This window comes from Helicoverpa armigera, chromosome 10, assembly GCF_030705265.1.
Source record: "Helicoverpa armigera isolate CAAS_96S chromosome 10, ASM3070526v1, whole genome shotgun sequence".
NCBI classification, from domain to species: Eukaryota; Metazoa; Arthropoda; class Insecta; order Lepidoptera; family Noctuidae; genus Helicoverpa; species Helicoverpa armigera.
This window is the reverse complement of record NC_087129.1, coordinates 5,498,679-5,512,848: the sequence shown is the minus strand read 5'-3', so window position 1 is coordinate 5,512,848 and position 14,170 is coordinate 5,498,679. Positions and strand designations below refer to the sequence as shown.

Sequence of the window (14,170 nt, the reverse complement as noted above, 5' to 3'; positions counted from 1 at the left end):
AATCTTCATAGAAACTTCTTGGTAACATGAAAAAAAAAACGATTAATTATATGGTAGAAACTTCACTTGTAGTAAACAAAAACAAGTAGTTTCCTGCGCAAAGTTGCTACATTTTCAGCAAACTTAATTGCTGTATATGTCGTACTTTTTGCCGTGTACTTGTAACGTGTTACACTGAAAAAGAAAATTGGGCCAAAAACTACAAATTGCTGGTTTCTCCTTGGAAAATGTTAGCTTATATTTTGTGCTGCAGTTTTTCATTAAGTTTTCTACTCCATTTTTTGTACAAAGGAAAAGTTATGCATAATTTTATCAGAGAGCAAAGATTTTGCCCGATTACTTCAGAAGACTGCTATCAACTTTATTTTGTACTAGCAGACGTAAGTTCATAGTGTTTTTGTGACTAAAACAATAAGAGCTTACTTTTTTCTTTATGTTATTCCTATTCTAAGCCGAAGTTCTAATGAATTCAATCCTCCCAATTCTCCTAAAATTCCGAATATTGATATGTTATATTATTATGCTATCGCATACCTATTTATGCTTATTGATTTACTTTATGGTTTTAAAATGCGTAAGAGCTGGTGGCGACTGAATGAAGCACGTACGATTTAGCCTGAGCGCACATTGTATACTATTTAGGTAGTAGGCCGACTGTTAGGCCGTTGGTATGAAAAGACTTTCATTTTTAGAAAATTGTGAATGAAATCAAAAGTTTTTAGTCAGCCTTCAGGAGCTTTTAGTCAGTCTTCAATCAACGATTAGGTCAAATACCTAATCGTTGTTACGTGTTTACTTCCATTCATCTTGATACTGATTTATGAGTCCATATCAACTATCGGCCGACTAAAAAACTGTAGTGTACCCCTGCTCTTAAGTGAGCGTACATCGCTGTATTTTATATGTATGTGCACACAATGCGTCGTTAGTGGTAGCGGCGCGGGCGACATCGCCTCCGTCGGAAACCGCGAGCGCCGCGCCCTGCACTCGCTGAAACCACCATCTGTTGCTCACGATATTAATTTCAGACTTTATTGCTCTTGAATAAAAATGTTTTTGTATTTTCTAATGGTGTTTTATTTTCAGTGAAGATTGTAGCTAAGGGTTAGTAGTAACCGCAAGGATTGATCGATCTAAGTTTCACAATTCGTTCGTTAAAGAAAAACTTGTTTTTGAACACATGATTTTCTATCCTACGAGCTATCGCATCTGCTAATATTTCTTAAGCTACTCTTTAATAAAGACTGTAAATAGGAATATGAGAAACTGAACATAGAAAATCTGGGTTATTTACACTGTTACCTAATTAAATATAACATTGTTCTTCACATTAACACGAGTTTTTCTCCACCATGCACGGAAATAACCTATTTTTCCTTATCTGAAGCCATAAACTTAGCCAATATTTATCGCTTTACGTCACACCTGAAATCTAGCTAGACGACCTCTTCGGTTTGTTGAAGTGGAACCTAAGACTGCAACCAATAAAATGGTATTATCCAGCAGTTAGGATTTGAACGTTAAAACAATGCTTTTGTCATGCGTCGCTATGAATAGGCGTGTAGTTATAAACCTGAATAATAGTTTAAGTGAAGTAAACCAGGCGTGGTATTGAAGCGGACAGGTATTAATAATTATGCACAGACGACATCGAGTGGGAATCACTTGATATTTCGGCATTGGAGTGGCTCCGCAGCGCACAGCGAGAGCTCTCGATTGGTCGTACAATTTAATTTACCATCACGACAGAGGACGTTCCGGAGCCGACGCGGTTCGCTTTGATTGAAGTTCACTTTACTCTCACTCCACTCACCAAATATTTCATATGATAACGCCGCACTAAAACAATTTTCTTGACGTATTATGTTATCGATAGGTGACGTGCGCATGTAATGAAAAGCCGCGTGGGATTTTCATTAAACCATGATCAAACCGTGTACTTAACGATCAATCAGTGGCAGTAATGGCTTTGTTAACAACTTAGGTAAATTTTGACTGAAGGAGCCTTTGATAATTTCTCTACTCATTATGAAATCAGTTAACTGTCAATAGATAACAGGTGATCAATTGAACTTGAATTCCTGACGGACGTAAACTAATTGATTTGGTAAGTTCAAACTTAACTCAGGCTAGTCCATATCAATATTGTATGTATTAAATAATTCATTCTACTAAAGTTCTCGCATTGGCCGCCTATTGCCCCGACCTTCCAAGTTTGAGTGGTTGTTGGAGGGTAAAAAATGCTTTTTATTTATTTCCCTTTGAACATACAAAACAGTATTAAGGGTACCTCTTTTACATAATATCATTTCTGTGATCTACGGTATCATATATTTGTATGCTGTCCGATATTCGTTGCTGGCAGAAGTCGGCTATGTAGTAAGTGTATTGTTTAAATATTGTAACAAACGTGCTTTACAATACAGTAATCCATTTAAAATGTAAATATAGTGTGGAGTAGCGAGCGTAGAGCGGCGCTCGTTTCGTACCTGTTGCCGGGACGCGGCGGGTCGCGGCCGGCTCCGGCACTCCGACAGCACACGTGTCTAGAATGCTAATTGGCTTTTTGCCGGATGTCGCTCTTTGTTCGCCCCACACATCTACATCGCCATGCAAAAGTTGCACGATTAATCATAATAACTCTGACGATGCGTCAACTGTTACATAGCCCTGTGATAACGATGTGTAGAGACCCGAGTTAACGCTCTAGTTAAGATGATCTAATTTTTGGAGAACGTTCACTACGTACACAACTTTTTTCCGATAATGCTGATGATGTTGTAGAAAAGAGTAAATAGCTTCTAATTTGAACAGGTAGGTAGTAGACGTTAGGGGTTAAGTGGACTACATTCATTGATTGACCCCAATCTCCTAACAATACAGGCCGCACGACCGACGGGACGAGATTCTGGTCAGCGTAACGCTATAAACAGATTAATTGTTACCACTTGATTGCTGTCAATAAGCATTTTTATGTCAGTTTAGTACCGTGCTCTGTGAATTTCCAACGTTTACACGTGAGACTTTTGCTGGTCTTTGAACTATTCAAGGTTACATGAGTGTAGCTACTGTACTGAACAGTAGACAAATACTGGTATCATCTCATCTGGATAAACCAGTGTTTAAAAAATATGTTAACTATTACAAATACAAATACCGGTTATTTAAAAACACCCATTAATGTATGATAGGGTGAGCAGACAACATTCCAGTTGCGATGATTTATTTATGCTATGTACATTAATAGGTTCGATGAACATGTTATAAAAAAACTCCAGAAGTGATTAAATTTATACCAAAGTATTCAACATTCCTCAAGACTTACAGACCTGATAATTCTGTAGACAATTTTAGATTTTCTTTTGAATCTTATGGCGTGTCGTCTTCTAGCCAGGGCGGAGGAGCCCGCGAGCAGCGCGCCTTGAGCTTCGCTGTCGCTGGCGGCTTCCTCGCCGCTGGAGTAGGGCGGCGCGGGCGCCGGCGGCCGGCACGCGAGCGGCATCGGCTTCGAGCTGCCTGCGGAGCTGCCGCCCCTGCCCCAGGACAGCATGGAACTCCGCAGGGACCTGAGAGTCTCCGTTGTACAGCCCCTCTCACTGGCCCGCTACCATACAACAACATATCGGCGCACCGACACACACGCGCTCCGCACCCCACACACTTATCACAAACACTATTCACCATCAAATTCACAGATACCACGCTCTACATGCTACAGTAGAGAGACGATGACGTCACTAGTTTTTATGAACTCTGTTACCTCAAACAGGTAGGTGAGCACGTGGATCAGACTATGCAAAGAATGCGTAGAGTGAGCGTGGTGCGCGCGAGGGCTCCTCGCGGCTTCATTATCACTGAACAAACACCGGTATCTGTAGCGCATACATTAACGCCGATCACACATAAATGCGGGTGTGTATATATTTTGCTTTATCTCTAAACAAACAAGGAATGAATGAATGCCTTTTATTCACTGACAGTTATCTAAATCTCTCATCATTATCGTGGATGAGCCAGTTTATAACTCTGCAGCTAACGACAGAGTCGCGTCAACGGGACACAATCATTTAAATTGAACACAGCAATTAAACAGTTCCTAACTACAAAAAACCGTAATGCTAGACAGAGTATGTTCCAAATTATAACATAGGAGACACAAGTACTAGCCAATAGTCATGACTCATAATAATACGGCGACGAGATTGACGACCTTCACAATAGGAATATTAAAACAAAGTAATATTGACACAATAAAGCAATAGTAACTTAGGTTATTTGATGAATTTCGATATAAATTACTAATAATGTTTTGGTTATTGGAAGTTCAGAATCAAGGCATTGAACTCTTATTGTGACTTTTCCTTAAAGTTTGACTGTACTGCATTAAGTGAATGTTAAACACAAAAATAAATTCGAATAGTTTATCACTGCACTGTGTCCTCGTCACTTCACTTACTGCAACTTATGTTCGTTCCAATTTCACAAAGCACTTTTATTATGATCGCTAATAGGAAGGCAAAACATTGGGCGTGCTGTTGATGAGGTTAAACGTGTTTCATACGGGAAACATACGCGTAAACTAAGGAGTGTGTGTGCGCGGGCGCCGGCCGGCCGCGTGCCAAAGCGTCTCGAGCGCGGCGACTCTCGCGACATTTGCGTTTGCGCCGAAATAGAAATGCTTTCAGAGCCGCGCCTGCACCAGACGACCAGACCACCTCTCGCTGCTCCGTCACCTTCACAGATATTAACCAGTCTGCGTCCCCCAAATTGTCAGAAAACACATTCACAAATTGCATTTCTGCAGTATCTATTTAATTTACATTTCTTATAACCAGTTCGGTTGGTTATTGTCTTTATTTTGTTATCTTTGATATATGGTTAAGAAATCTTCAGACAATATTATTTGAATAGCAAATTCTAGACTGATTCGGTGTGCGTGCTTCAAGTGTCTTTTCCAACTCAAACATTTAAAAGATTTATAAGCACTGATCTTTAAGAAAAGACCTGACAAAGAGCACCACTACAACTTCAAACTCCCTTAGAATAAGTACGAAAAAAATAAAAATCATTATGCAAAATATTCCTACAACAAAATCCTAACGAACACTGCCCAACATAAACGAGGGAGAGAAAAGTGTGGTTATTAAAAAACTTTGAGCCTACTTTTTCACCTAATTCTGTGATTTAAACTTGGACACTTAACTCTCACTTAAGTGTGAATTAATTTAATGCAATCTTTTGAATTTAGAGTATTTCAGTATTAAGAGCAAAATATATAACGGTTATTTTTATAAGTAGAGAAAATGAAAATGTTAAAAGTAAATGAGACCTGAGCGAGTATTTTCTCAGTAGGCAGCCTCATTAGGGCAATAGGCTAGACGTTCTCACGTCAATATACAATTCTGTCGTTTCGTCCTAGTTGTGACCTATTTAAAGGTGAATGCTTTTTACTGAAAGAACATTTCAGGTGCTTGATCTCGGGACTATGGAATTGTTCGAAAAAGTAACCGCAAACCTTAGACAAGGAACATGTATTTTCTTCAGAATCTGACATGACCTTTCTGCGTTTTAACACCTGGATAGTCATTATGAAGTTATTATATAACTTGGAAGTCATCAAAATCGATAAGAAAATAACTTACTTAATTTTGGTGGTCCATAAAATATACAAAAATAAAACCGTAACCAACACTATAATTCTTATTTATCTACACTCAGTCTCGGAATAATAGACAAACTTAATATAAAGGTGATGTTGCGTGCGTTAAGACGTCACTTCCACCATCATCCGGCCATAGAACTGAGATTAATCGTCCAAACTAGTTGGTGTGATCGATCGCGGATATCGAGACGTTAAAGATCCATTCCAGAAAGGAATCCCATGTTACAACGACGTCTCGTTCCAAATGGAAACTAATGTAGTTTTAAACGATGTTTTATCAGCAGTTAGTGACGATCTTCCCGACCATCTTGTGAAAATGTTGAAAGTCATAATGGGAACACGCTTGCTCTGGATATGACGTTATCACCTCTTAGTTAATGCTTTCATGTGCTGGTCTTAATCTGGAGTTCAAAGCATTAAAGAACATTATTTAGTGCTCTACAACACCTCTTTAATTAAACTACTTACTTCTTTGCAGACACATTTTCTTCTTTACTATAGTACCGATTATAGCACTGAAGATATGTATTATCTTCGGAAAATATTGTAAAAACTTTTTCGGTTTACTTGTATTTACTTCAGATATATTTGGCGCAGTCTTGCGTGTTCGGAAGGCAAAGATTAACATTATAAGCCAGATTATACAGGTATTACCTTATTAAAAGTTCGTACATAATCTGATTCAGTAAAACATATTAAGTAAGTTAACGAATGAAAGGAAACGACAAAAATGAAAAAGTTGGCTTAAAAAAATAAATTGCTTAAGTAACGGATTAGTAGGCACAGGACTCTCAAGAGAGAATATTAAATAAGGGCGGCAGTCGCCAGGTTAATTAGATGGCCTGCAGCCACAGAGCACAAACGGAACGATATCGCGTTAACCTAACTTCATTGCTGCACTAACTGTTAGCCTATTTCTTAACCGTCGTTTTCGTGATAGAATGGACCGTCATTAACACGTAACAGCACTTCAGAGCTTTTTATTTCATCACATTGTGTCTCATGTGAAGTGGACGTAAAAGGGGAATGTATGTTTGTAACACTGTGACTCGTAACTGTAAATTACAAAATAGAGGAAAACAAAGAAACTGCTTTTAGAAATACAGGTGACCCTATATCGTGTGTCGAATATCTAAAATTACATCGTTGGAAAGGAAAAACTTTTTAAACAGTTGAATTTTTAATACAATAAACGTTCGCTTCGTTGCATCGCCGATCATTAAAAATGTACTTTAAAATCAAAAAGGCTTTATTTCAACCTACATTGAATAATTTTAGGAAAGGGGTCAGCAAAAATTCCGGACGGGAAGTTTTCTTAGCGTTAACGAAGCAAGAGCGCATTCTGCGGCTTTCAGAATAATTAATCGAAAATGTTCACCAACGAACCCAGAGCCAAAATATAGGTGTATTAAAATTACATCCACATTTAAGTTATAAATAGTACGTACCTATACTGTTTTAGGTTTCATGAAACCAGCCTTAGATTCAGGTTTAGTATTAGTTTCTTTTAATATATTTTTGTATCTTGGCCATTTTCAGATTTTTTCCTTTACCTTGACATAAAGACCTACCTCCATGCCAAATTTCAAGTCAATACGACCATTGGAAGTGGTCTAGGTTTTTGATGAGTGAGTCAGTCAGTGAGTGTATAGTAAAAATAGCGATTTTCTGACGTCAATATCTCAAGACCTACAATAGGTATATTAATGAAATTTTGTATTTTAGATAAGTGAGGGGGTCTCAACAGATACTAGAAATTTGATATGCGTAAATAAAATAGATTTTGAGTTATAGGGGGGTCGAATTTGGCCCGAAATGGTTCGGCCGGTGTGTTCGGCCGGTGTGTCGCTTTTTTTGCTCGAACTTGGCGGACACACTGCCGTGTATCTAGATAATATAACAAGTGATATTTTATTTGCCAATGTAAAAATTATAAATGAAACTAAATTAAAAATGGATAAATTAATTTTGAAAACTATTATAAGTATTAAGTACCTACCTATAACATACCTAGTGCGTAGGTAGATGTTAGATTTTGTAACAACAACATTAATTGCTTTTCTGACTTCCTTTTCACATCATTATCTACCATCTAAAGTCGCTTACTGTTTAATAAATAAATTTACGTAGTACAAATTGAAATGACGCCTAAAAATAAACTCGGTTTGTGTTTAATTACTCCAAATAACAAGGATAAATTGTTCGCTACGTGTACTATCGCGGGAGCTGTTTTGAATATTTTTCACCGACAAAGTAACCAACAAAAACACTATATTAGTGCAGCCGAGAATTTTTCAATGTTAATAAGCTCTGCTCGGTTTTACACCGCAAACTACTCTCTTTATTCCCAAGTAGGGACTATTATTTTCCTAATTACGTTTGTTGCCGGTTCAAAGACAATATAATAAATGTATTATTACGCTATATTGCTCCAGCTACATTTTCATTTGCCAGTAGCTTTTCGCATTGCATAACCTAGATTGTAAAATGCATGGAAAGGTGTTCTAAGCGAACTTTCATTTCCAGCGACGAGCAGCGCTGAACAATTAAAACGTTCCGCATAAAAGTTAGTTTTATACAAATACATTTATAAAAATTGCCAGTTACACGAGTCAACTATCAAACCGGTTTCGATATTGGCTTCTGTGACTCTATTGAATTTAATATGCGTTACAGTTTAGTGGATACACCTGAATGAAACTACTTGCATGAAAAATACATTTAAATTTTCTATACATCTAGTTTCAAACCATTTAAAGTTCTTTATTTCCACTCCATAAGTATTATAGATACTGGTTACAACCTGCACACCAAATTTGGCTCGGATTTCCCGCGATTGAATTTATTAAAACGAGAAAGTAAAATACAATACTACAGAATCAATTACAGTATGATTCAACTGCGGTACCCTAAAAAAATAAACTCAGTTATCATAAAAATATGAATATATTATGAAAAATAAAATAGAACTTTACCTAATGTTTTACATAAATTGTAGCGTCCACCTACAGCTGGTTATTGTTAAAAACATACCTACTCGTGAAAAAGTTTGCATTAGTTGATTTAATAAATTGTGATAACAAAGTTTCCCGTTAAAATGTTTATGTAATACTTTAGAATATATTTCACTTTACACCGCATGGCATTTTACAACTTACTCATAAATTATTCATAAACAGTGTGCTGTAATTATTTTACAGTAAAATCAAAAATTCGTTTTAGTATGCGTATATGTACTCGGATACATTTTAATAAATTAGCTTTAATTTATCGGCTGAAGTCATGACTAAGCATTGAATAGAACAAGTTTCTAAGGTAAGTCCACATGCGTCTTTGGCTGCACTAAGCCTTTGTTAAGTATAAAAGGGTTACAAAGCCGATTGAAGGCCGGGCATGTGATTGCATACGTCTATGTAGTTCCGTTTATGAAAGGCAAACTGACGTAGAACTGACGTAAATTCTACGTAGGCAATTCTCTCATTATTTATTACTATTGCAGATGGAGGAGCGAATCTGTTAACAGATTTAGTATCAGCAATCGATAGCGGTTAGATTTACGCGTCAATCGCTATGTCGGTGGCCAAAAATAAATAACGGAGCGAGCGGCGGGCGGCGCGGGAGCACGCGACATTTAGCGTGGAGTGCGCAGGCGCCGCGGGGATCGCCAGGACATTTGCCAACTGATAGAGCTATAAATAGCTCACAAATATGCGCGTGACCGACCACTTCGGGTGACATTTCTATTTTAAGTGAGCACAATAAAAATGTTCGCGACATAAACACGGAAGAAATTGCCACATTCTTGACATATTTTGCTGCGCCAAAAAGAGGTTTGGTTTGGTTATGATGGTGGCCATGACGTGGCAATACGTCACAGTTTGTTTGCAGTATCATTCGTATGGTATTAGATTTTTCACACGCAGGTACTTTGTCATCTATTTAGGTACAATAGCTAATTAAGCGTAGACTGGCCAATGACAAAATGATTTAATAGACATGTCGTTAAATTAATGTATAATTTCGCCATCTGTCTGGGCGTGTTTAAGGTAAACGTACCAATAGTCGTCGGATTTCGGAAATCACTGACTTTGAAGCGCTACTGTGTGTTAAATATTCAATAGAGATTGAAAATTTTTGCATGAAGTGATAGGGTATTTATTCATTATTCTAAGTAACTAATGTTTTTTTAATCATTTTGATGGGTTTATATACTTATTAAGGCAAAAGTAAAAAACCGGCCAAGTGCGAGTCGGACTCGTGCACGAAGGGTTCCGTAAATTACAGTTAAATCAACCTATCTCAAAAACTATAAGAGATACTTTGATCAAACCAAAAATCGTTGAAAGAGTTAATTAGCATGCATCACCTCTATTTTTTTTAGAATTTTATACCCCGTAGTTATAAAAATAGAGGGGGGGGGACATACTTTTTACGACTTTGAGAGCTGATATCTCAAAAACCGTTCACTTTAAGAAAAATGTTTTTTAGAAAACTTTATATCATTTTAAAAGACCTTTCCATTGATACCCCACACGGGTATGTACATCGAAAAAAAAAATTTCATCCCTCAGTTACATGTATGGGGGGCCCCACCCCCAATTCTTTTTTTTACTATTTAGTGTCATATTTTTGTAGCGGTTCATACAACACATATTCCCATCAAATTTCATCACTGTAGTACTTATAGTTTCCGAGTAAATCGGCTGTGACAGACGGACAGACGGACAGACGGACAGACGGACAGACGGACATGACGAAACTATAAGGGTTCCGTTTTTGCCATTTTGGCTACGGAACCCTAAAAAAGGGCGATTTGTACCAATAGTCGTCTGATTTGTACGGATACTCGTCAAATTATCCCAGTACTCGTCAACTTTTAATGCTAATGTAAACTCTCTGCTCTTGAACATAAGGTTCAAGTTATGTTCATTTTTTTTGTGCTTGAATTTGTTAAGCATACTTGTGCTTTTGAAACATTAGGTAGGTAGATAGATAAAAAACCAAATTCCTATTAGTATTCACAAAAAATAAAAGCCACATTCATTTATATAGCCTTCCGCGAAATAATTACTAACATTCATAAATATGTAGGTAAGGTTGTCATTCATCAAAACTTCTGAACTGCTTAGCGCATGCTAAGTACCATTTGCAAAATTCTCTATAGACAGTTTAAACTGTCTACTGTCTTAAAGGTATCAATCAAAAAATAAAATATGATTAGGTAGGTACAACTAACCGTTCAAACCCAATAATAATATCTAATAAGCCCCACAGGGCATCTGAGGCGGATGACGGGGAGTAGCGACCCCGCGGGGCTATATATCCGAGTGCTCCGGGGAGGGTATACTGCCCCCCATCTCCGGCCTGCCGGAGTGAAGGTCTCCCGCCTCTTGGCTTGCCTTCATTGGCCGACCAGAGTGGAGTCGCTAGAGCAGGGTTAGCGGCCCTGCTCGGAGGGTAGGTGCCTCGTGGTAAGTGGCGAGTGGGCCGATGATGCTGGACCCACAGGGAGCGCGTGATCTGCGTTTAAAGTCCGCCGTGGTATCCTCACCCTTCAGCCGCTCATGTACCTGTTGCCCTCTTGTTGCGATTTAGCAACTGATTCCCGGGGACCCAGTAAGTGAGGTGGCGAGTCTCCACCTGCCATTTTAACATGTATTTTATACATTGTCATCGGCAGGTGCCATAGTTCCTCATCATCATCATCCTCCGAGCCTTTTTTCCCAACTATGTTGGGTTCGGCTTCCAGTCTAACCGGATTCAGCCGAGTACCAGTACTTTACAAGAAGCGACTGCCTATCTGACCTCCTCAACCCAGTTACCCAGGCAACCCAATACCCCTTGGTTAGACTGGTATGAGACTTACTGGCTTTTGACTACCCGTAACGACTGCCAAGGATGTTCAAGGATAGCCGGGACCTACAGTTTAACGTGCCATCCGAAACACAGTCATTGGTGTCATTGCAGGATATACTTAGAAAGTACATACAAACTTAGAAAAGTTGCGTTGGTACTTGCCTGACCTGGAATCGAACCCGCGCCCTCATACTTGAGAGGTTGATTCTTGGCCCACCGGACCACCACGACTTTTTTTGCGACTTTTTTTTCAATCCGATTAATATTGTAGATAGAATATCTTCTGTTCAGTTCTGTTACCCTAGTACTTGTGACAAACAATGATTCGATTTCAATACCATTATTTTATTGTAGAATATTATTATAAGTTGCTAATGCATCTGGCTTCAATGCACTTATGATTTCCTAGTATTTGTAGTAAGTAATAGAATGAAAAGTTTGGGAATCCATGTTCTCGTTTCAAGCGTTTGCTAAGCGGACGTTCAGTGTGGCCAATGATGTTTGTGATACAGAAAATGAATGTAGTTGTCTGTACTTTTTCATGAAATTGGGTTAAATTATAAAACGTGTCGACTTGGTGAAAACATAAAAGTGAATAATTTAAGTTTCACCAACTGGACACGCATCGAAATCTTGATCTCTCTTCCAGGTGCCATAGTTCCTATAGTTTCCTATATCCTAATCCAGTAACACCCCTCCCAACGCAATAGCCCAAGTTGTTTTCTTCCATAGTTAGCAATACTTTAGCACAGAACCGGGGGGGATTGTCTTTGGGTACATTTCTATAGTGTATACAGGGATAATCGTCGCTTTGGTGTCACCATTTCATTAAAGTTGTCTCAAAAGGGCGTTTTACATTTTTTTGCTGCATCTGATGTTGTGTGTGGGCCCTTGATTTACAGCTTTTATGACTTTTAAAAGGCCCTCTTGCTTGTAGTTTCTTTCAGTCATGATCTGCTATTAAAATTACGATCATGCAATCACTAAATACATTTACATAAATACATAATTTTAAATAAAAAAATCTTACTTAAGATTACTCTTTACCCATCAATATCGAATACGACAAGCAAAGAAGTGACAGCGATGGAAGCTATGTCATCTTAGTTTTAAAACTGATTTAAATATTTTTTGCGTCAAAACTAGTTGAATGACATAATTTTTATACAGGCGCTATTAAGGCACGTTAGGAAGACGCGGTACAATACGCGTGACGAAATGCAGTTATTTCGAAAAAGCATAGTGTAAGAACAGTCAGTAGAAACAAAGGCTAGTGCTAGACCTACTTGTACCCAAAGCGGTAGATCTTAATCGAATGGCGGAGGCCTACAGTGGCCAATATATTCATGAAAAAACACTCGTAGAAAGTGCATACTTATAGAAAACAGGGGATTTAACCATTAATAAACATATGAATTGAATCGAATAACATGACTGTGTACGTGCATCTAGAACCAGCAGAGTAAAATTTACCCCTAAGAAAAAGCTTAAAAGAAACGCAGTTTTATGAACAAATGTAGTCTAAACCTTAAATATGTTTGTTCTAGACAGTTATCAATTTTGTAAAGTTCCCGATATTAGTTATTTATTCGCATTTTGAACTGTAAAACACAAAATATCCTCATTATGACGAGTTTAGGTGCAACTTTTGAGCATGTCCCAGTAATCGTCATAATAATTGTAAAATTGACGGGTTTTGGGTCAAATGGGAGTTTTGAAGTACCAATAGATGTCACATTAAAAAAATATATCTTCTTTGTTAAAAGTATTCCAAACTGCATATTACATCGCTAGCAAATAAACTTAACTATCTAATTAAACAAAGAAACATACCACAGACCCCACTGGAGTTATGTAAATCAAAACACAAAACCACGTGCTGAGTTTCACTTTTGACAGCTGAACTTCACGAAAAATCGATTTTGTTAGGGCACACACGTTTCAAATAACATATCTTAGAAGCCGTGACTGTTAAAACCCCGTATTGTTATTTCAATTGTGCAATATATTATCAAAAATATGTTGATATATAAACCGGCCCATTTTAAGTTCAGTAGAAAATAATAATAAAAGTTTTAAGATTAATTGACGACTATTGGGGCATGACGACTTCACCCGCGTTTACCTTACTACGTAAGAACAAAATATAGTGTAGAGTATATTAGTTCCACGTGCTTGTCGTCATAGTGTCAATGTCCAATACTTTATTTGTGCTATGAGTGCCCGTGTGATCCAACACATACATAGTTTCTAGCTATGTGACACACATGACACATGCGTACGATAACATTAATTTCGTACGTGAAGATTATAGTTCCACAATAACGAAGTTTTCCGACATCTATTATTTTTACCGCGATGTACCTTGTACGCGGTTAGGAAATATTAGTTATTTTACTAATAAGCAGGTAGATTGGTAATACTGTAATACATACATAGAATAAAACAATAGTAAAAGTTCGAAGTTTCTTATAGGTAACTTAAATCTCCGGCTAGGATTAAATTCTCACTTCATCATCTTTGAAAATGTTATCGCATTCAGCTCAATAGCCGTTAGTTCAATATGATGAATTCAATAAGAGTAACCTCGGTATTGTGATGACACCTTTAGAAAACTAGTTTGACCTTTGTTCAATTGCACATCTATTCAAC

At 37.7% G+C, this 14,170-nt stretch overlaps 1 protein-coding gene across 7 annotated transcripts in view; it reads right to left on the bottom strand.

Moving 5' to 3' along the window:
- The window catches only part of Rdga (retinal degeneration A), a 127,042-nt gene that overhangs the window by 44,408 nt on the left and 68,464 nt on the right, over positions 1-14,170 (bottom strand). Inside the window, exon 1 of one of the 7 annotated variants that reach the window (XM_021336193.3) lies at positions 3,330-4,700. The exons of the other annotated variants lie outside the window; for them this stretch is intronic. Coding sequence (XP_021191868.3) covers positions 3,330-3,550 — 221 coding nt within the window. The 5' untranslated portion in view covers positions 3,551-4,700. Of the gene's footprint in view, positions 1-3,329; positions 4,701-14,170 lie in introns of those variants that run through there. 7 annotated transcript variants of the gene reach the window in all.